At 36.2% G+C, this 25,107-nt stretch overlaps 1 protein-coding gene and 1 long non-coding RNA gene across 3 annotated transcripts in view; one reads left to right on the forward strand and one right to left on the reverse strand.

The window, feature by feature from the left end:
• The window catches only part of LOC138135831 (uncharacterized), a 325,387-nt gene that overhangs the window by 203,418 nt on the left and 96,862 nt on the right, over positions 1-25,107 (reverse strand). The window lies entirely within an intron of this gene.
• On the forward strand, positions 377-10,515 carry BckdhB (Branched chain keto acid dehydrogenase E1 subunit beta). Of its 2 annotated transcripts, none has more exons than XM_069055208.1 (7): positions 377-645; positions 1,036-1,316; positions 1,368-1,523; positions 1,759-1,930; positions 9,690-9,835; positions 10,203-10,289; positions 10,340-10,515. In XM_069055208.1, the coding sequence occupies exons 1-7, from the start codon at positions 519-521 to the stop codon at positions 10,478-10,480; spliced, it is 1,110 nt and encodes a 369-aa protein (XP_068911309.1). In that variant the 5' UTR covers positions 377-518; the 3' UTR covers positions 10,481-10,515. The 2 variants fall into 2 exon arrangements, with proteins under 2 accessions (XP_068911309.1, XP_068911310.1); XM_069055209.1 differs by having other exon boundaries at positions 385-645; positions 1,065-1,316.

The following is a 25,107-nucleotide window of genomic DNA, read 5'->3' on the forward strand; positions in this document are numbered from 1 at the left end:
ATTGTTTGAGTCGAAGACCGAACGTATCACACCAAAGTTTAGAGCAGAACAATGAATAAACGATTTTATTGGGCTATTGTACTTTCCCTTTGTCAGTTAATTACTTCGCATTTATGTAACACAAGTACGGAATAGCTGCCAGTTAATTACGTTGTATAGTTGAAAATGGTCCCCTCTTATGATGACATTTAATCCAATTATTGATTGCCCAAAACGTTAAATTTTAGAAGCGCTCCATCTCGCTTAATTGACTTCGACCCAATAAAATTCTTTCAACAGCTGTTGTTTGTGCATAATGACGACACTTTGGCGAAATCGTGTTATTCCTACTTTCGAAACAGTTCATATCTCTGTATCATCTTCAGGCCGAAAGTTACCAACGTAGATTATACCACGTACGATAATGCGAGTTCATCAAGGTCACGAAACTCGAAGTATTTTATAATTCCAAACAATCCCGATAACAGTACAACGTGGTTTTGTGAGTTGCTCGTATCGAGTGTCGTGTACCGTGTGAAATGGCCCTAAACAAAATTTGTACCAGATGTTTACGACAGACCAGAAACGAACTCGGAGTTTTAAATCACCTGATCAATAAGAGAAACCATTTTGTTTACACGCCTGATGCAGGATCACCTGTTAAAGGTAAACGGACGGACTGTTAATTATACTTCTTGGAAACAATGCATAAAATAAGATCAAATGCAGAGATAAGAGCGCGGTAATGTCAACGACATAGTCGTTCATTTAAAAACTGATGTAAATGTCAAATATTTGCAGGATTTGTAGCAATTGTATTTTTTTTTATCGGAGTCACGGTTTTCCAATCTGTGCTACAATCGAGTGATTCTGAAACTGAAATTTTAGTGTAATTGCTAAAATTTTGCTTAAACAGAGTAATCACAGTCCCTTCTCACCACATCTGATTGTGATGTAGGGGAGACCTGCATAATCTGGAACGCAGTTCAAATCAAACAAAATATTTCAGACAAATTTAAAATACGAGTTTGTACAACGTTGTGAGTTTATTTTCAGGCGAAAAAACCAAAATGAACATGTTCCAGGCGGTAAACAACGCCTTGGATCTGGCACTCCGGTCCGACGATACGGCCCTGGTCTTCGGGGAGGACGTCGCTTTCGGGGGCGTGTTCCGGTGCACGATGGGCCTGCAGTCGAAGTACGGCACTGGTCGAGTGTTCAACACCCCATTATGCGAACAGGGAATTGTCGGTTTCGGGATCGGCGCCGCCAACATGGGTTCCACTGCCATAGCTGAAATTCAATTTGCTGATTACATATTTCCGGCATTCGACCAGGTTTAACAACAGATACTGCCAGCATAGTTGGTTTAATAACGCAGATTGCAGCTCGTAAACGAAGCCGCCAAAATGAGATACAGAAGCGGGGGAGAATTCGATTGTGGAAAGTTGACTGTGAGGGCGCCCTGCGGTGCCGTCGGCCATGGTGGACTCTATCATTCCCAAAGCCCCGAGGCCTATTTTGCTCATACGCCAGGGCTAAAGGTTGGTCCAGATTACGCATGTGGTTAGGGCGCTAATAGATACAATAATGTAATTATAAAAAAAACTGAAACAACGTGGGGAAATTTTTTACACATTACGTAATTACAGGATCATAAAAAAATATATGTAAACGATTTTATTGTGTTATTTTTGTATGTATTTAGGGATTTAGTGATCTCGTTTGAACTTTAGTTTAAGAGAGATAGGCAACCCACCATACAGATTTGTTTTTCAGATAGTCGTCCCGCGGGGTCCGATCAAAGCAAAGGGTTTGCTATTGGCCTGCATCCGCGATCCAGACCCTTGTATAATTTTCGAGCCGAAAACCCTGTACCGAGCGGCGGTCGAAGAAGTGCCCGTCGACGATTTCGTTTTGCCCATTGGAAAAGCGGATGTTTTGCTGCAAGGTATTTGCGGTTGAGATAAATTTTGGTCGGAAAAGCGAAGCCTAATATTTATCTTGTTTAAAACATGTCTGGAAACGTAATATCGTTCCCTGGTACGGCAGGACAGCAGAAAGGTAAACTGCGCGAGTCCTATTAGGATGAGTGCAGTGTTAAAGCCTATAAAATTTTCGATACCTTTTATGATGCAATAAATCCGCACATTATCGAGGCCCGCTTCTGGTCTTTTGTCGGCGAAAATATGGTGTCAGCAGCTATTAACAAACCGTCGGATTTATTAAATACCCCTGGACGGACACAACAATAAATTGAAATCTGGTATTTTTTAAAAACACGACCGGATTTATTGCGCAACACATTAAAGCTTGTCGTTTTATTTTATGTTAGCTACTACCTACCATTCTTTTTTGTGTGGGCGAAATCCAATTTTATCTTATTTTCCGGCGGATCCTGCGGCTCGATCAAGTGGTTTTATTACCGAATGTGGTTTTTTGAATAAAATCGTAGTGGAAATCCGGGAGTGACATATACGCCACTAAATAAACACGCTCTGATATCTAAACCAAAAACACGCAGACGTATGACCTAGTTCCGGACAAAATAAAACGCGTGACCTTACAGGGGTGGATCGGAAAGTAATCGCGGGGTTACTTGTACTGTTGCTCCACTTGTTGCACATGCTCCAAATTTGCCACCCTAATCTGAACATCACGGAAACGCAGATGTGAAATTAGTGGCGGTTATCGGAGGGGGTTATCAACTCCTTGCGTCGAGGGAACCTACTTACGTCCATTTCGTTTCAAATTGGACTCACCGGAAACATACATTCTCACGAAACGGTGTTAGTAGTGTAGAGTTTTTAGATAGAACGAATTTTGCACGGTCTCCGGCTGCATATACCTGTTAATTTGTCAACAAAAAGTAGAAGTGGCAGATGGTTCATTGCGATCCGCACCACATAACTATTATTTTTAATTTAAACGAAATTTCTACTTTCAAGAGATTAATAACAAGGAATTTAAAAAATTACCCTGCAGGTAATTCTAGATAAAATAACAGTCAGTCTGGATTTATGTTGCTTGTCTTCAAATGTATTTATGTATTGTCAGAACGTGGAAGTCCGCTTACCATTCTCCTATCTAATTTTTATGCAGTTTGATTTATACCCTGCATATTTGTCGTATTATTTTTATACACTGTAGGTATATTCCTTTCTCCCAGAGTTCTATAACTAAGGGGTGTTTACTTTACACACAAACTTTTACATTTAAATCCACACTGTATATACTTTAATACGTTCCTACATTCCAATAATTATTGAAAATATATTTATTAACTGCTTTATGTTCGTGTTATTTTTAAGAATCTGAAAATTGTCAGGGTATTTTTAATTTAGAAAAATTCCTTTCTCATATTATGTACGAGGGTCATCCAGAAGGTAAGGTTACAAGGGCTCCTGAGACCGGGGTAAATTTTTTGTTTCGAAACTGGCGCACCTGGCATGTAGGGGGGATCCTAGCGGTCAGTTTGTATAGTCCCGCGTGTTTGTCGGCCATTTTGTTCAGTCACAGTAAGTTCTTCTGATGGAGAGGTCATCGCGCGCTCCCGCCACCTCCGTTTTGCACAGGAAGGAGAAGCTTTTCTGGACTCTATCGTGACGGGGGATGAGACATCGGTGTGTCACTACTCAATCACTTCAGTGGCGTCATTCATCTTCCCCAGCCACCAAAATGTTCAAGACGAAAAAGTCATCCCATCTGTTTTTGGGACCGTAAGAGGTTCCTTTTGGTGTATTTTATGCCTAAACGGACTACCATTAATGCAAAGGCTTAGTGCAATGCCCTAAAAAAACTCAGAAGAGCCATTCAGAACCGCAGAAGGGGAATGCTGACCCAGGGAGTCAGCCTCCTGCATTACAACGTCAGGCACCACACCGCGCGAGTTTCACAGGAGCTGCTGACATCGTTTGGATGGGATATTGTGACCCACCCCCCCCCTATTCACCCGACTTGGCGCCTTCGGACTATCACTTTTTCACTAAACTAAAGGAGTTTTTGGGTGGAAAACGTTTTTCCAACGATCAGGAGGTCGAGGAAATGGCTGAAAGAGCTAGCGGTGACATCTGGTGCCCCGACTGCAGAAATGTCTCGATCTCGACGGCGATTACATTGACAAATAGTTTAATATATCGCGCGTTCAAATGAAATCCTCGGCTGAGTAGGCGTTGGAAAAATTAAACCGTCTAGAACAGTGTAAAGTTTGAATTTCCCGCCGTTTGGCACGAATGACATTTGTTTATGTTTAATCGCAACATAATTGAACATGTTTGTTTTCAGCAAAGGGTGCCCTTAGATATTTGCTTCAAGAATAGGAATCATTAAGTTATTCTATTTTTAATGTAAAACATTGTACAGAAAGAAAAAAAGAAAGATTTTTTTGGCTTTAAATTTTAGGTTAGCTGTCAACATGCTCCAATTAATCTACGCTTTAAAAAAGCACAACAATTGACGGTTTCCAACGCCTTCCCAGCCCAGGATTTCATTTGAACACTCGATATTTGTGAAGTATCATTGCCATCTAGAACACAAAGCCTTAAGGCAGCAATTGTTTTTGATCGTGACGTCACAGTAAAGGCTTCATCGAAAAACGCATTAAACCTCCAGAATTTAATAAAAACAGAAAAATTGTTGGTTAGCACTCTTTTTTTTAGTAGAACGATGTGTTTAGGCTTTACAATTACTGCCTCGTGGAGTAAAATGCCATTAATGACGCGAAAATTGTCACTTACAAGTGAGGTTAAGTTTGTGTATTTATTGTTTTTGCGTAATTTTTACTTTGTGAATCATTTAAATAACACCAAATCACAACAAATGCTTCTTACACCTTAATTATATGTGTAGCAAATATAATTTCAACTAAATTGCCCTTACAACGACTTGGAATCACGAAAATGTTGATAGGGTATAAAAATACTTCCCAGGTTTCAACGTCTTTTGCGACGTTCAATGAACAGTAAATACCCTGGTATCAACTGAAACTATTATATACACTTGCCACCAACGTTTTGCTTATCTCACAATTTTCCATAAGAATGATTAAAACACCGTATTTGATACTTTCTGAAAATGTAAACAAATGTCAAATTTTGACGTTTGGCCTTCCTCGTGACGTCACACGCTGTCTGGCTTAAGGCCTAAGGTCACTAAATCAACACACTACGTGTTAAGGTAGCGCCATTACATTCCTGGCGTGAGTTTATTGTGGAACAAAGATAATAAATGCAAATGTCGTAAGTGCGACGAGGAAGACATCAGTTTCAGGGAATTTAGTTTGGCAAAATGACAACAGTCTTTAGTGACACTTCAAAATTTTCAAACGTTTATCCCCAAATTGAGTTTATTGTGCGACAAGGATAGATATATAAAATCACTAATGGCGCTACCTTAGCACGTAGTGTGTTGAATTAGTGACCTTATTAAGGCCTGGAGTTCGAGATGGCAATGGAAGTATCCTGTGAATTTCAATTATTAAATACAAGCATTTTTCGATCCTACATAAATGTTGTAACCTTACTTCTGGTTGACCCTCGTATATAGATCTCAAATGAAGAAATGAATGATTAAAATTTTATCATGAACAGCGAACTTTTAGGATGTTTTTTGTCTGGTATTTAATCTTTTAACAGGTATACATATAACTACTTTTTCCCTGTGTGTAGCAAAGTTAATGATGACAGTTTAGACGTTGATGTCCTTTATTTGTGTCGTTGTCATGCCACGCGTTCGTCGTGATCAGCATTACAATCAATTAACTCCTTTTGAAAGGGGTCGAATTGTGGGAATGCATGAAGCCGGATTACCCTTTCGCGAAATTGCCAAAAGATTGGGTCGAAGTGACTCTACATGGAGGACTTGGTCCAACGAAGGCTCAGGAAGACGTAGGAGAGGTAGTGGTCGGGCAAGAATTACGAATGAACGTCAAGAAAGGCGTCTTCGGCGGCTGGCTTCAGTTAACCCGTTTGAAGCAACTCGGTCGGTGGAGGCTACTTGGAGGGCTGTTTTGGAAAGACAGGTGTCTATGCAAACAATTTATCGCAGAATCCGTTCGTGTGGCTTAGCATTATACCGACCAATTGTTCGGCTTCCTTTAACCCCAGAGCATCGAGTTGCCAGGCTCGAGTGGTGTACGCTGAGGGAGCATTGGGTCGATGATGGCACCAAATCATCTTTAGTGCCTGATGGACGGTTGTGTGTCAGAAGAGCTAGAGGACAAAGGCTAAATTTGCAATTCGCATTTCGACGCCATTCTGGTTTAACACCTGGTGTTATGGTTTGTGGTATAATACAGTTTGGAAGCCAGTCACCTCTAGTCTTCATCCAAGGTTGCCATACCTTCAAAGGCATCTGCAACAGTGTTTTTCAGCAAGACAACGCTAGGCCACACATTGCAAGAGTAACACAAAGAGTTTTAATGACAATAACGTCAATTTACTCCCATGGCCTGCAAGGTCCCCAGATTTATCGCCGAACATGTATGAGACATGATCGGCAGAAGAGACAATTTTACCCACGTCAGTACCACATGCATCATGCTTTTCAGATCTGTCCTTTTCAAATTTGCCAATATGATGTAAAGAAACATACGTGACTTCCATCTTTTACATTCATTTTTTAAAATGATTTTAATATGACAATTCAACTCGCATTCTCCCGACCAAGCAGATTTGAGAAATTGGTCAGTACGGGCCAATCACGCTTGTTTTAAAAAAATTGCCGCGGAAATTTTCACTATTTATTGACGAATTGCTATAACAACCTTTTTAAAATTACAAACTACTATTCAAGTTTTTTTGTAATATCTATTTGTTAAAGGTGGCTTTACGGACTGTTTGTCACCATGTAAATAACCTCATAACGGCCGGAGTTATGAGCGGGAGCGGCCGTTATGAATGACTAAAAAATAACTATAGCAACGTAGTTCTAAACTTTATTTTTCAACTTTTTTACAATTGGTACAATAATTAATGTTTAATGTTATGGGACACACCTTGAATTAATCGAAATCCGTACGCCACTAGCAGATGTAGACGAGATCGAAGATGATGCTTCAGACTTTTAACACCAACACAAGCGCGATTTTGCAAGGAATAACGATGACCTCACTTGCTCTGCGGCCATCCGGACATCGGGAATATCTTGATCGCGATTTTTTATTGATTTCAGTCGTTTATTTTCATCGGAAAGTTAAGTGTTGAACAAATCTGACAAACAACAGCAAATGTAGACAAGATCGGAGATGATGCTTCATAACTTTAACACTAACACAAGCGCGATTTTGCAGGCAATAACGATGACCTCACTTCCGGACATCGGGAATATCTTGATTGCGATTTTTTATTGGTTTCATTCAACGGAAAGTTAAGCGTTGAACAAATTTGACAAACAACATTGAAACAATTTTTTTTCACAAACAACGGTTGACAGGAGGACGTCCTCCGCACACTTATTGGTTTTTTTCGATGGCGTTGAAAAAAATGTATTTCAAAAAGATAATTGTGAACGAATCGTAGAGATATTACAAAAACTATTGTACAATACACGTCCGTTAGGGCCTTTACAGCCTCGCCAGTATTATTCGACTCGCTCTGCGAGCTCGTCTCACAATATCTGGCTCGGCAGTAAACGCTATCCTAACGGACTTCTACTGTAAAATACTATTCTTTCATAGAATTTTTCAGTCTTCGCTCGGTGAATTGTCATGCCGAATATAAACTCGTGGGTACGAAATTGCCGGAAATTTTCTCCTCAGATCACTCGTATTTGTTTCTTAATCACTAAAACTAAAACCATCAACCCAATTGACAGCAAAATCAACAGACTTGAAGTTCTTACCTTAATAAACATTTTATAAGGAGAAAATTTTCAGTCGGTGCTTTTTTGCAAAAGTTATCTTGAACGAAAAGAACAGACAAATTGACACGCGCACAAAATCACTTTTCTTCACCCTTTGACCTTATCTCGAACACGATTTTCTGACTTCCATTTGCTTACGAAACTTGGAAATAAAATTTTCCGACTGAAAAGAAATTTTCTACAAATGTAATTAATTGCAGCAACAGCAGGATTCTTGGCAAACTTTTACAAAAGATCATGTAAAGACCAGGCAGTTACATGGCAACATCGTTAGACCAAGTGTGTAAATCTTAAGCGAGATTAAATCTTAACATGTTATAAAAAACAAATTTTATATTTTGGTATCTACCACTCGAACGCTTATTAGTTATTTTATTACTAATTAATTAGTGAACGTATTTTGATGGGGTTTTAATTACTGGTACTTAGAGTATTGACTACAGGGTGTTTACAATGTATCCTAAAGTAGAGTTCTTTGATTTAACTTTGTGACAGTGACAGTGGCAAGCAACCCATTTTTGCATGTGTGAGAGTTCCTGGAATTACATTTTCGGTTTCCCTAACGATAAAACAGACCTTTACCTTTCAATTTAAGTAAAGATAGCTGCGATTTACCGACGGATGTTGTAAATTTCTGGGGGAGTGCGGTAGCACGCACTGTTAATTTACTCTTTTTACAGTTAGGTACTTTAAAATTAAAGTGTTCGTATGTTAGGGACCAGTTTACAGAAGCGAAATTAAGTTAATCGTAATCTAATGCGAGATTAACTGAACTGTACTGAACACGTGATCAGATTGTACCAATCAAAGTTTCGGATTCATGGGTTAACCATGCATTAAAATTTAATTTGAATTTAATTGTCTTTCTATAAACTGGCCCTTAGTGTTAAGAAACAGTTTTACATGTATTATTTTTCCGATAAATCTTTTTTCCTTAATTTTATTGACTCATAAATAATCATAAATTCATAATCATAATATGGAAAATGCTATCGGGTTGGCAGCTCTATGTGTCAAAAAGTTTGACATTTGTGATTTCATAAAAATCTGCAAAAGTACAAAATAAAACATTTGGTCAGCCGTAAAGTCTAATACAAATGCCGCACGGTGGGTATTTTACAGCGCTCCAACTAATCAGGCACTCGGCTTCGCCTCTTGGTGAAACCCCTGTAAAATACCGGGATATCAAAAATTATCTTGGTCAAAGGTGGTCATGGATTAGAAAACGTCCGTCTCAACTTATTTAGTGTGACGATTTCTTTGGTACGAACGATTGGCCTACCAGCACCTTTTTTATGAGTCACAGAGCCAATTTCGTAAAACACACCAATACAATTTGTAAGGCATGCACAAAAATCCTTCGGCATTACTGCAAAGTGCGAAAAGTCCTCTCGAAAATTGATTTTCACATTCAAAAAATGATTTGACACAAAGCTTCGACAATTATTTGAAAATCCGTGACCACCTTTGACCAAGATAATTTTTGGTATCCCGGTACTACTATCCTACTGTAATGTAAATAACTATTACAAAGAAGTAGAAAACGCATTAGTTTTAATCTTTGTAATTAATTAATAATAGTGGTTGCCCCGGCTCACCGTAGATAAATTAAGATAAGACCAACAGGTAATTGTAAAATAAAATCAACTACGGCATTACCTTTTGCTTACTTTTGTGTCAGGCTGCGAATTTTTTAAGCTACTTTCTAGCAGTCTGTGACTAAACTAATGAACAGCAATCTGACAATAAGCGGATTATTATTATTAACGATGCGATTGCAGTGGGAATTACACGCCACATAACACGGTTGACGTCTCTTACTTTTTCATAGGTAAAATACTCAATTCCAGGAACCGCAGTGACGTTGATAGGCTGGGGGACGCAGGTTCACGTCCTTCTGGAGGTAGCACAGCTGGCCAAGACGAAATTCAACATTTCCTGTGAAGTAATAGATCTTGTTTCAATCTTGCCCTGGGACAGAACCACCGTATGTCAGGTAACAACCTTCGACAAGCCGAATATGGTGCAATCCTGTCGAAATTGTTAATATTTACTACGGCGTAATCGTGCATGAATCCATTAAATTTCGATTCCGATGCTGTCAACAATTATTGAGAATCTGTTAGCCTCGTCATTTACCTAATTGAACTGACCGTGGCATACGTTGCTGGAGATAATTCGTCCCGAATCCGGTTGGAGTAGATGGTGAAGGAACCGGAAATAAACTTCAATAGCGTTACCGCATTCTGTGTTTTTTTCCTTCGTAGTAACAAATAATTTTAATGGAATGGAAGGTAGTTCTTTGTTCTACTCGATCGAGGAAAAAATGTTGGGTTTTGTTTGATTTACTGGAAATTTTACAGTCCGCCAAGAAAACAAAGCGGGTCTTGATAGCCCACGAAGCACCGCTAACCGGAGGATTCGGAGCTGAATTGGCGGCAGCCATTCAGGTACGTACACGAGATGCGATCGTTGTCAAATTCAGAGATTTTTCTTGAAGGAGGATTGTTTCCTGCATCTCGAGGCACCTGTTGTACGTGTCACGGGCTTCGACACGCCGTTCCCTCACGTTTTTGAACCCTTCTATCTGCCAGACAAGTGGAGATGTCTAGAGGCAATACGTAACCTGCTGGATTACTGACAAAATAAACGTTGAATAAAATGACAACGACATTATTTGTTTCTTATGTTGAAATTTCTACTATTTTATTTTTCTAAAAGTAATTTCCGTATTTTGTTTGTCGCGACTCTTATTTTTGTAAATAAAATCGAAACAACGAGAGCGATGAAAGTCACTTGTAAAAAGTCAAGTGAACGTTTCCTTACTAGAGTAGTTAATTTTTTTTGCGTCATGTTATTGTTCCGGGAACGTTCACTCCAATAATTAATTATTTGTTAAGTAATAATGGACCATAAAAATGTGAACCAATTTGGCAGTTGGATAATGGCCGATTCATTCTAGACGGTCACGTGATTAAGTTGTTGTTTGGGTACACAAGAACAAATCGGAACAGGTTAGACATTGTTTATGTAATAGAATTAGTAGATAATTTCTATCCTGAATGACATCATTAATCTCCGAAGGAATCCGGAGTCCGGATTATCCTTCAGAAGTAAAGCAGGTCGACACAAGCAACCGAAAAACAAAGAATCGCTTTACAATAAATATTTACATAAAATTTACATTTTTGGCATACGCAGTTTAGGAACATAAGTCGTGATGGGATTACCATTTGACAAGAAGAGTAAAGTCATAAAAAACAAACAAATAAGGATAACGTGACTGCGCAACTTGACGTTATGACATTGTTATCAGTTGACAAAGGTAGGAAGCTGCAAGCTGCATTGACATAAGCACCCATATATGAAATCTGACTTTCAGATTATTAATTTTGACATTTAGTTTTTGATTTATATGTGTAATAATTGTATACATTATTTCTAATTTGCATGACAAATTATGCACACCTTATATTTATGTAGGCAGTAATTTAAAAAATGCAACATTGATACAATGTTTTAAAACACGTATTCTAAAAATTCTATTATTTTTAATATATGCTGAATAATAATAATTATCGGGAACAACTGTCACAAAAAATTTAATAAAAATGTATTCTATACAAATGCACAAATAACTCAGATATTCTTGCTTGACTACAAGAATGCACATCCGTGACAAATCTAATATGGATGTTACTGATTTATCATGAATTTTCAGTTGAAAAACTAAAATAATCGTGTTGTAAATACCTTTCTAAGAGGACACCTCCTTTTCCAGACACCTTTACTGTGTTCCGACATAATGTATATATGCATGCACATGCGAATATATTAAATTTCTGTAGGAAGAAACATCTCTAAAAAGAAGGACACAGTTGTGCTTGCATGTAATTAAATATTACAAGTTGTTCTTATGAGACACAACTTAAACTTTATCCGCTTATTGGAGTTACACAAGGTATCCTTTTCTATTCTTCCCCTGAAAAATTCTGTAGTAACTGCTAACTGCACATATAGGGTGACTTTAAAAGTTGTGGAGATACTTTAATCAGCGGTAAAACTCCACAATAGGCAACGATTGGGCCAATAATCCCATATACAAATGTTGATATTTTTCCATAAAAAAGTTTGGGAGCCACTGAATTTTATAAAAAATGGGTCGAAAAAAGTTATAGTAGGCTTTTTTTGTTGTCATTTAATTCAAAATTAAGTCACTTTAACAAGAGCCTCAATTTTAAACTCAATTTAAATCACAAATGACTTGCTTACACCAACCTGGAGAAAACCGATGTATGGCGAAGCCCGTGGACATTCAAAGCTAGCACGGCAAAGCTAGGGTGAAAGGTTTCCTCAAAGGATATGTACTTCTCAATGCACGAATCTGTGTAAACGTTGTGCAGCATCTTCGAGATTTCGAAATGAATAAGCGCGATCTTGGCCGCCAATGAGAAGATCGCATTTTAGTTGCAGAAGAAGACATTTTTCACGAAACTAAAAACCAGCCACGAACAAGTACTCGGCGTCTTGCAAATCACCTGCGAGTTTCTCAGTTTGTGGTTTGGTTGCGAGTTCAAAACGCCGCTCAGGGAATACGTCAAAAAAGTCTGAATCGAGTTCGGTTTTCTTGGATACGTCGTGCTGAAGGTTTTTGCGTTTTGCGTTATGAGCAGTTGCACTGATGTTTCATTTTATGCTTTTACTCACAATTAGTCTTTTTACTTTGTTATTTAAGCCTCTGTTGTTTTCTGAATAAATTGCAGACACTATTTTATCATCACCTTAAATAAAAGGCAAACATAACCTCTATGACAGAAAAACTTGACATTTTAGGTTGTCAGACGTAAAAACTACCCGCCAAATTTCAAATTTTTCAGCGGTTCCCAAACAAACTGATTCATTTGATTTTCGACATTTTTGTTTTTCGCATTTCATTCGCATTCGCATTCATTTTTTAAAACATACGGTAGAACGTCACTCTGTCTTTTTAGTAGTAAGTACAGAGATATTCTAAATGATTGTAGTCGAAGTAGGCGTGAAAATTGAATGTAAAATTTATGGTTGCCGCTCCACATAAAAAAAACCTCAAAATTATGTGAATAAGTGAGCACACACGGGAGTTAAATTGGGTGCAAAACAACTCAATATTTTTAAAACTGATTGCAAAACAACTCAATATTTCTGGATTCAATCGTTAATTTAACAAAAATAAATAAAAATCTCATCACCGCACTTTTCACCTAAAAAATGACAGTGACAGCGACAAAACTGACAGTTCACATGAAAGCGGCAAAAATGTAATAACATGGGCATGGCCTACTTTGACTAGAATCATTTAGAATAACCCTGTACAAAATACAAGGAGACAGAGAGTTGTAAGTAACGTGAGTACATTTTCTGGCATCTAAGTGTAAACATCACCAGAGTTATGAAAAAATGAACTTTATTCTTGAAACATTGAATCGTCACTAGAAATCTGTACTTGCACTTTGTGGAGTTGTTTCACGAGGGTGGAATTTCAACATAAATATTTTATTCTTCGAGCTTCCCATCTAATTCCTGTCCGGATTCCGAATGTTTTCTTCAACCGAAACACTTCCACACTTCAATAACTTTTTATGTGGTAAGGGCATGCAGATAAAATACGAATTTCAAGAGAAACACACATTTTATTCCATTAAGTTGACAAAAATGTTTATCGATTGCTTTTAAAGTAAGATTAATAATCTAAAGAAACTACGAATTACGAAATCAAAGTCTATCATGTCATTGTAAATGTTATTTCGACACAAGTTAAATCAAAATGAGGTATCTTAGGTTAAATAAGACGTTCGCATTGTTGCTTGGATTGAGAATGGCAACAATCTCAAGAAATATTCGCGTCAGCTCTTCTGTTATTCAGTGTTCATCGAGTTGCTATAGAGAGACAGGTCAGTGTAAAAGAGGCATCGGGCAAGGTCATAAAAGGAGAACCACCCAAAATCAAGACCAAAAATAATAAGCACATGATTTGAGAGTAATTTACGGGTAAAGTTTAATGGATTATAAAGCAAAAAGAGAAAAATAAGATTTGTAGACGTTTTTTTAAATGAAACTTGTTATTTCAATAATAATAATTGATCTATTCGAATGTTTTTGGTTCACGTTCTGTTCAAATAATTACTAATATTCGAGGTATATTCGTGGATAGATTTGTCCATCTCAAAAAACAAAAAAATGAAGCGTCAATTTTTTTTACATATGTATTTAGTTTGTACAGGGTGATTCAAGTTTTAATTAGTAAAAATTATCAAACGTTGGGGTTACATTCTCTTCATATAAGGCTTCAAATGTGTGTAATCAATTTTCCCGTATCACTTTATTCAGAGCCATAAAATTTAAAAAATCGATTTTGATCCACAAAAAAAAAAAAAATTTCGTACACGCTCATAATTCACAATTAATTCAAATTGTTGGTTTTTGAATTATTCCAATTTTAATATTAAGAGCGAAAAATGACCAAGATTTACAACTGCAGTCATAAATAAATACCTCCATGGCCTACTAAATCTGAACTGCGCTGCGCTTATTACGGCCGTAACAAACTAGCTGAATGATTGATTCGGCTAACCTCAAAAAATCTACCCTTAACTAGCGCCATCTCTTTAAAGATATTAAACTACAAATCAACTAAATTGCCACAATAATTTAAATTTCCTTGAATTTCATCAAGGTTGAAGTACTAACATGGGAAAATAGTGCGTTGCATGTGGAGAAAATAACAACAGTTATTTTCAAATTCCCAGCAACCTCCAAACCAAATCCAAAATTGATAAAATTATAAAAAAAAAACTAAATGAAACATTTCACTGTAATACATGTTTCTTCTTTATTATCTACAGCAACTCCAGGACCCTTGTTACGATTAGTTTGGCTTCAAGACCGTGGGGTCTGTAAATTTGTGGGGCTTTTAAAAGACTTGGCTAATATTGCCACACAAGTTTTATCATATTTAATTCCAAAAAATCCTTGTCAACCACTGGTTACTACTTTGCATCCACATTTAATACAGAATTCCATATTTACCTGTGATAAACACAAAGATAAAAATTGTAAAGTTATTATCCAATTAGTAATGAAACCAATTTTAAACATTTGTTTATAAAAAAAAAACAGATTACATAAAAACGAAATCCATTCAGAATAAACTCACAAGTAGGAAGGTTCTAAAATTATAAACTTACGAGAAAGGTATTGTCTTCCTGCAGATAGATAGTTTTACTTTTAATTTTTCTACTGTGCTCTATCCATTTTCAGATTTTGCAATTCCATTTTATATATAAATATTTTGTTTCATAATTTGATTATTGTAATTATTAGGTATTCTTACGTTCATGAAACGTATTCGTGAAAATTTATTTCGCGTCAAAATGACAAAATAGAAAGTGTTAACCTAACAAAATAAACACGTTACGTGATTGTGATTGGATAATTTCAATTCAAATTACATTTTTCTTTTCTATTTCGCTAACAGATGGAGTTGGTTAAGGGTGAATTTTTTGAGGTTAGCGGAATCAATTGCTCCATTGAAAATCCGAGCTTTGTTACGGCCGTAATAAGCGCAGCGCAGTTCAGATTTAGTAGGCCATGATACCTCATTGTTGGAGAGACATCTGTTGACAACATTTCTAGTAATTCTTAAGTACCATAAACAAGTCATGTCAACCTCTTTTCTGGAAGTGACCGCCCAATTTAATCATAAATCATAGCTAAATCTTGGACTTTAATATCAAATTCCATTTATTTCGGAAACCGGTGATGTTTTCATGATTTCAATGACACCAAATTTTTCCTAAATGTTTGAAAAGACTCTCGTCGAAAAATTATGTAAATTAAGCTAGCGGTTATTGAATTAAAACGAAAAATGTACCTGTTTCATTAAAAAAGTTTGAATTTTTACAGAATGTTCTACAGCGATACACAATTATTCCTGAATTTTTTGAGAATTTTAAATCGATTAGAAGTAGGTGTTTTCGCTCGGGCGGTAAAACTTGAATCACCCTGTATATGTGATTCTAAATTACCTTAAGTCATAAAAGTCAAAAAGTAACTTACTTGCCATTGTACTTACTTATTGCCCTTCCACTGGTTCCAGAACAAAATTTTTCGAAATTATGTTTTTCAGAGACAATTCCGTGAAAATGTAAACTATGTAAGAAATGTAACTTAAGTTATCAACAAGAATTTTTGAAGAGAACTCCAGATTTATTAACCTACAGCTTTGCATTTTTTATTGTTTAAAGGGATAAAGGAATGGAAGAAGTCTTCGGTGCCATTATTACCTTCCTGGTCGTATTTTGTATTCCTAGGCAGTAAATTACAAATATAAAAGTTGAAGTGGTAAGTTTGACTCTAACACGTGCTTCTGTTGAAGGAATATTGATATTTAGCATAGTATAGTAGGAAACGATATTTGGGAACTCATTATAAAAATAAGCCGATTGCCTCTTACAATAGTTTATGGCTTGCCCCTAAAGATGCCGCAAATATTACCTGATTTCGGTCGCTTCGGCACGCTCCGAACGTTTGCAGCTTGACCTATTTTTTATTATTTTGCACAAAATGCGTTGAAGACTCTTAGTAAGAAATGTTTAAATACGGCCTATTTTTGAACCTTCAATAATTTAAATAATTTATGACGACCAACAGCAACGGGCTGTCCCAACCGTTCCAACCCTCATAAAAGTATTATGTAGTACGTCATAAAAACCTGCATAAGTCGTTCCCAAATATTGTTTCCTACTAGATACTATAGTGTCCGGATACCATCCACTACCATTGAGAAGAGTACCGAAAATTGAAACCAAAAAATAACTGTGATCCTTTTAGACTTGGAGTTGAAAATACCTTGTAAAGGTGCAGCAGACCACATTAAACCTTTTTGCGAACATTAGTAATTATTTTATAGGGCTTGAAGAAGTTAAGAATTGGTATATATGAGCATATGAGCTTTAACGGATTAATGCTCTTAAGGATCTAGATGTAGACAGAAAATAAGTGTGTATATAAAAATATCTTAGTTATTTTTAGTATCTTTTTTACTGGATACTGTAGGTAGGTACGAGCAACAGATTTAGTAAAGTTCTTTTCTTTCAAAATTACTGAGACAACCGCTAAGTGTCGTGTTGAATAGCGAGGCCAAAGCATAAGAAATATTGTAATTTAATTTACTCAAATGCAAAAATAGTAAATTTTTTGTAAAATATTTTAAGTTCAAATAATCTAGCATGTCTCAGCAGATGTAATGACTCGGTAAATTTTAAAATAGTTATTTTTATATATTTAAAGGACACTTAAAATGTCCTTACTCATTACAGAAAAAAAGTTGTTCAAAAAAGAGACAAATAATAATTTTAAAATTTAGTAAAAATTCTGCGTTCTCATCGATTTCAAGGTACAAATCTGTCTGCAGAATGATCGGAATTTTTTGCAACGTAAAAAATTCCCCGCTTCCTAATTACAGATGAATCCGCATTGAAAATGAAGCATTTAACGTCGGCATGCAACATTTCCAATAAAAAAATCGAACGATCCAATAATGATACAGTTTGCTTTAGGTCTCGTTCTCTGATTCTGCAAGACCCGTAGCAATCAAGAGCCCATCAATTCCAGCTAACCGTACATCAAACAGCATCCTCGTCGATAAATTAAAGTTGCAGGCCAGAATCGTGAAACAGAATAATGTGCAAACGTGCGAACCCACCCCTTGCATTGAGAAACGAACGTCACACCTGTGCACGTAACGACGATCATCACAGACAGTGAAAGTGACTTGTCAATAAAATCAGAATTCTGACCCGACGTTTCTGACCTTGACGTCTATGACACGGCGCTTTATTAACCAAAATACAACTGCAGATCAAGGGCATCAAAGTTGACAGGAAATGTTAACACGGATCGATTCACATCAAAGAACCACATTTAGGACCAGAACAGAACTAATTAATTAGCGAATTTCTGTGCGAGGCGCTGACAACGCTTTCTGCCGAAAGAGCCGATACCAAACTTCTTCCATTGGAAACGAGACAAATAGAGAGCTCGACTAGGAGGAAATTAATTATGTCAAGCGTGATCAGAGGACGAACTGCTTTGTAGACCTGTTGACATTTTCTTTTGACAATCTTGACACAGATTATATAATGGTAGCCAAAGTGACTGCGGTCTACCCGTATCAGGCGCACGGAGGATGCTTGTTGATGACACTAATTTCCTTAGGGTATTAATATGCACGAGGGGTATTTTCATTAACCATTCGCTTGTACCGAGCTTAAGGAAGAATTCAATTTTATCGCTTTAAAATTAATATCAACTTTTACTGCCAAGAAATTTTCACTCGACTGAAATTCTATATTTCAAACATAAATGAGTTATTGTTGGAAATGTATCCTCAAAGTTGGTGTTGAAGAGTCGATTGTGAACGTACCACTCGTCAGTCACACAATAAAAACACAAATAACGCAAAAAGTGAGGTTAGATTTAAGCAGATGATCCGTGATCTCTGTAACCCGTGGTGCATTCACAATCGACTCTTCAACGCCTACTTTGAGCATAAATTTAAATAACACCCGCTATTTCTATCGCAGAAACTTGCACGTTTACAAAGGTGGTTCTATGCTAATTTTAGAACTTGTTACATCGACTTTTGTAAAAGTGAATCTGATTTTTGGTGTGTTTGAAGAAACTTGCTATATGTCAAGGTGACCAATGGCGTGCGTTTTCCAACAATACATAATACGCTTCTACGACCAATACGGTAATTATAGAGCACAATTTTGATTGTTATCTTCTTAATTCGTCATAGTTATTATTGTCTTGACACGGACATTGTGGACCGAATCCGGGATACGACGTAAACTAATTAGCTCGGCGGCAGTTCTTTTTTCCGATTTGCATATAATCTGAGGGATTAGACCAAAATCTGGCTTGTATTTAGAACTGTTCCGGGTTCAATAACACGAATAATTGGTTATCTCCTTGTTATTGTGATCTTGAAACGTAATATACCTGTTTGTAGATATAAATCCATTTGTGCTGTTATTCAACACAAGCTTCGATTTTTCCAAATTAATTGTTTCGGTGGAAATTATGTCGGGTGAAACACTCAGAAATTAATTACAGCTTAAAATTACCTCAATTTATAACAACTCGAGTCCCACTAAATACTGTAATTTCTTGATTGGAATTAACTACGCACCACATAAATCATCCGACGAAGAAAAATGTAAGCTCCGAGCTAAGCTCGACAATTCCTTTCGTTATTTACTTTCGACCTGCTGCTTTATCGGCTTTTTAATTACATCGTCGTATCTATTTACGCTTAAAAAGTATTCTTTTTCCGTCGTGATTTGCATCATTACACAAATACAACGAACCTTGATGAAGGTATTTGTATGCTGCACTACCAGTTTAAGTAATTAATCAATTTGGCAACCTTGGTTCGATAACATAAATGTATTTTTTTCACAAATTCCTGAATACTTTTTATGTTAATTAAACACTGTTGCATTCCGTACGACCGAAAGTGAACGATCATAAATTAAATGCAAATCTGATATTTGGTCCAATGAACTTTTTTTCAACCGACATGTTGTTGTTAGTTAACGCTGATGGCGTTTGCAGCACATTAAGATAATTATATGTCATTTTGTTGAAAGGTTGTTAAAAAATTACGGGCTTGACCGCGATTATTTAAATGATTACGTGATTTCGATGGAAAACTTATCAGACAATTGTTTCATAAACATCGACGATTGAGCGAATCTCGTAATAAATCAATTCGAATGAAGCATTCCTCAGAGTTCTCTATTTCAATTTTACCATCGTATTAACATTTTTCTTTGAATATATTAACATGTAGCAGTAGCTTTACACATAAAAATCACTCCTTTCGCAATAAATAATTTAATAATTTAGATTAAGCAATTGGTATCGGGTGTTCATTTAAATTTCCCGTCAAAGTTGGCGTTGAAGAGTCGATTATGAACGCACCAGCGCACCACGGATTACGGATCAGCGGTTTAGATCTAATCCCACTTTTTGGGTTCCGTTCACAATCGACTCTTCAACGCCAACTTTGACGGAAAATTTAAATGAACACCCGATACCTAACTCCATTTCATAAATAACATTTATGTTGTTCACAAATTAATCTAGATGACGCTTTTTGATCGTCCTAGATTCAAATTAAATTTTTGGAATAATGTGTCACTTCCTAGGGCTAGGAGGCTGGAGGATATGCAAGTTTTTGTGTTCTGATTAGCTCTTCGAGTACAATGCATGTGTATAATAGCGGTCAAATGAAATGTATGCGTTGGGAGCTCCTTTACAATTCATTTTTATTGACTTTAAGACGTTTGAATAAATAGTTTCTATACGAAGGTGTTTACCATTTAAAATATTTATTGTTTGTAAATATTGGTTTGCAAATCTCTTTCTTTTGGAAGCTTTTACTTGGCGGGGAACTGACGGCGCCTAAAACTTTTTGAAGGATTAGTAGTAAAGGAGATGGGCCTTATAACGAAAGTTATTTGTAGAGGAATTTACTCGAGGATTCTTCACGAACTTCTCGAACTTGTAAAAATTCTTGTGGATTTTCTTTGTTCACGACCACAAACAAAGAAATTACTGTAATTCCACAATGTAGATTTGCTCTATATACCTAGTGCGATTCGAGAGTGAAAAGTCGAAATATTTCGAAAAAAATGCGGGTCAGGGCCGAATCGATTTTATTCAGCGAATGTGGACTGACAAGCATATCAAGTAAATAATATTAAACAATCAAATTAACATATCGAACGGACTTGGTTGAACGAAAACAAGAGATAAAAACAATCAAGGACTCGCCTAAGCATGGGTGTGGTGGCAACAGATTCATGCATTAGATTTGCTCCGACTTGTTGTCAACACCTTCTCTTTTATTACATAGAAAGGAACTGGGAAAATAAATGTTTTGCACTTTTCCACATTATGTAACGAAATCAAATTACACGAAAACCATCAAAGCTAAAAATTAATTATTCGGGCTGTGAGCGATTAGGTAAGCTCTTAATTGTTTATCAATCACGATTTTTATTGCGGTGCACACATGTTCCAGTAAAAAAATTGCAACAGACTTTTTCCTATGAGGCAAACCGGATTAACGTTCATAAAATTACTTAATGTCGCATAACATTTTCCTTTTGTGTTACCGGTTTTTATACAAAAAAAAAAAATATGTATGTGTAACCAAGAGCTTTCACGGTGTAAGTACAAGATTGGGACAAACTTGGAACAGGGGAGCTTTATTACTACAAGTTTACAAATTAATAGTGAACCACTTTGTAACTAGTTTTCGAATTAGGCACAGACTACGGTCCTTAAAAAGCTCAACTATGTTAATGTTTAAAGTTGGGAAATTAGCAGATCGTAAAGTGTTAGGTAAGTAAGTGGTAGACGAGCATTGAGTGAAAAGTTAAAAAAGAAACGCTTTGAAATGGTAATTATTTCTTTGGTGGATTAGCGTGTAATAATGGATGTTGTAAAACTGATTAAACCAGCACAAATTGTAATCAGTTTTACTGAAATTGTCTGGCTTACAATTAAACCCAGAACGTGGCGTGGGATAAACTGCAAGTTCTCTTTTTTGCTGCAACACAAGTGAAAATTTGATATGGCAAATTATAAAAAAAAACTATCAAATCCGGGACGCTAGAAATGATTCGCAAATAAACGTAAACAATATCTTTTTGGACAAAAATATAAAAAAAACAATCGAAAGGATCACATTACATTGTTTTTATAGAAACAAATGATTCCAAACGAAATTTAATTAACTACTTAATTTTTAATTAAAGGCTCATTTGTTTATATACGATGCTGGATGAGATGAAACTGGCGTAAACCAATTTTTCTAAAATTCTTCACATTTAAGTAGATTTCTCACCACCCTGATTTGAGTCCAACAGATCTGGCAAGTTTCCTTTTGCGACTCGCGCCGTTTTTGTTCCCATTAATGCAGACCAAGAGCCGAATTAGTGAAAAATGCGGTGGCGGTGGATCGATTCGGCGGCGTATGAAGAGTGACATTTCAGTGGATGCCGTGAGATGTCAGCAGCCGGCGCAGGTCGAAAGCCGCAGCACTGTTGACGGTAGTTGATATCCTTGACAAGGACGTTAGTGCGGGCGGTTAGTGTTGTGTTGGCCCCCCCGTTGATGCCCCCCTTGTGCCCCCCCGATCTGTCTCTCTCTTCTACCGTTCCAAGCTACTTCAGCTGAGCAATTCACATTCGATTTCTAATTCCAGCTTTCCTGAGGCCAGCATTCCAAATTGTTACAAAACATTAATAATGCACAACGACTCTATACGAAATAACATATCTTAACACCGGTCGCATATATTTTTCTGAAACTGCATCGAATTGTGTGTGTTGAAAAAAAATTAGTAGACTGTGACTGGATTCGGGGGCTTGCCAAATAAGCATCCGCAGAATTCGCTGGTGGGACCCGAATTTTTTTTCGGATTTTTGACGAAATTGAGTAACACCACGGTCGGTTGCGAATTGATTAATTTACAAAGAACGTGTAAAAACAAGCTCATTGAGATAGTGACATGCCATTAATAGAATCTGTACGATTGTTAATTACGACACAAACAACATAATTGCATTTAATAAGAAATTTAAACATTTTCTTGTAATCGGGTTACGATTTGAAAGTAATCCACACGGTTAATGGCATCATTCAAGATGATACGGCGAGGCCGTTGGGAGCATGCCGATTACATTGAACGATTATTACTTAATTGGGTACATTGGCTTATGCACTGATAAGTCACGTAGTACCGATTTTACCATTTTTCTTTCTCAAAGGCACACCAAATTATTCAAATTTATGAAAGTAAATGTTTGTGAAGAAAATATTCACCTCGTAACTCACTAAATGTCAAGATATCAAAACAATATCTACCCAATTACTTTCCATTTTCTTTAGTTCTTCACGTTGCCATAATATCTAACGTAACGGTGCTAACAAAAACATAAAAAAGTCTTCGCCTGGTGCTAATAAAATAACCGGAACTAGTTCTAATTTATTAGATAAATGTGGGTTAACAGTATTTGCTCAATAATGGAAACGTTTATTTTTAAAACGTTCATTGTTACATAATTTAAAAACGATCCCTGTCACCGATTCTAATTTTTTTCATTCTTCTGATAATAATCGGATTTTATCCAAACAAGATCTGTTAATCCGACCTACTTAATAAATTATTAATACCAACAAAAGAGAACTTTGTTTGGTTGATTAATATCACAGAAACAATGACAGCTCCATTATCTGTAATTAATTGTTATTGTAAAACTACTTTGTATTTACGATACGTCTGTGGACATAATGAATTGAAAACACTCGAATCTGACTTTTCCACTAATACATTGGTGTTGCAAATGAAAACATTAAAATAAAACAACTTGAACATTACATAAAGAAAATATGGCCACGATGTCCAGTTCAAAGTAAAGTCAATTTTTTAATTAGACAGGATTATTCACGAGAGGGGTACTTCTGATTTTTTTTGCCGCAATCAACAATACCGATGGCACTAACTACTAAATCAAATATAATATTTCTTTTAAATTAGAAATCAAACTAAGTTGGATAGATTTGTTAGAAACGTCAGATTGACAGATAACCTATATTTAGCAAAATTCAACAAATAAATTAACAAATTAAGTTAATGACAAAGGTGTTCCAATTGTCTTTCCACAATCTCCATAGATGAGAATCATGTCAGTCTTTTCGTCGTTATTGTAAAGATACATTTTTCGAATTGACAAAGATTTTGTGCTTTAATGTCAAAGATACAAAACTAAGAGCCATCGTGGATTCAGTTATAATTATGTATTTTCAAAATTTGAAATCAAGGAATTGTTGTAATGTGTATAATGGGTTGCGGCAAAAAGAAATTCAGACGCAGAACAACTGTTATGTTGCTATCTCTTTTCAATATAATGTAAAAGAAGCTATTGAATTCTTGTACGTATGTAGTAGTATGTACTGTATTAAGCCCGTCTCATTATGCATCTCGCTTTGGGATGTGCGATTAGAACAAGACGCGAGTTGTACGTTTATTACATTAACGACGTCAAATTTTTAGGTTAGGTTTTAACCACATTTGTGATAACTGATAATTTTGTTTAGTTTTACTTCCATCGTATGATGCCAACGAAAAGCTGCGCAGCAACTGGACAGATTCATTTGCAGAATTTGTAATTGCAAAAATAATACTGGAATCACGCAGATTTCTGAAAAGAACTGTTTTTTGTAAAACAAAATGAAAACGGAGGAATAAATTTACAGAAAAACTAAGAAACCACGAAAGAACACAATTCAAAATCTTAAAAATTGAAATTTGTAATAACATCTGTCTCAAGTTGCCAACATAAATTTCCATATATTGGGGGCACCATGTACTGCTGTCAAATGTCAAAAGCAGACGCAGGTCTTGATTCGGACTAAGCTCATCGGATTATAATTTAAAAATGGGCTGTAAATATTATTTTCCCCTCCATATCCCAGACACTTACATTTAAAATAACAAAGGTGACACAAAACATTGCCTTGTGGCGTAGGTGGCAGTTGAGTCATGCTTTTTAATTGTTCTAACAGCAGACAAGACATATACTAAATAACTAAGAATAAGATGGCCTCCTGATACGATTAGAAAGATTTTTTTACATGAAATTATACATTCAGCTAAGGTTGCGACCATCAGCAAGGTCCAGTGCGCAAGTAATCGGTGTTATTATGTCAATACGGTGATTTTTTTGACGGGCATTACACTTTTATCCATATATTTAAAGTTGACACAGTAAGGTTGTTGTAATTTATATTTTTTCGTTGTGTGGTTAATTAAAGTCGTTCTCGTTAATTGTTCATAAATCATTTTAGAACTTTTCTCATGTGTAATTTGTAAGAGCCGTCAAATTGAGGGACACAAGAAACTCACTTTTGAAAATCACAAGTGTGGCGAATGCGATAAAAATTAATCAAAAAACAAACAACATGTAATGATAGTGCAAGCGGAAGTGATAGATCATGTAAACCTTTCAAAACTGGAAAGGGAAGAAAGCGTCCCAAGTCTTGTGATAAATCCTTTTCGGTTGGGATAATTACGAAACTTCTCGACTTACAGCAAAGTACAACAAATTTCCGACCTTGGAAATACAAAGTAATTAAGTCAGCACAGTCAAA

This window comes from Tenebrio molitor, chromosome 7, assembly GCF_963966145.1.
Source record: "Tenebrio molitor chromosome 7, icTenMoli1.1, whole genome shotgun sequence".
Classification (NCBI taxonomy): Eukaryota; Metazoa; Arthropoda; class Insecta; order Coleoptera; family Tenebrionidae; genus Tenebrio; species Tenebrio molitor.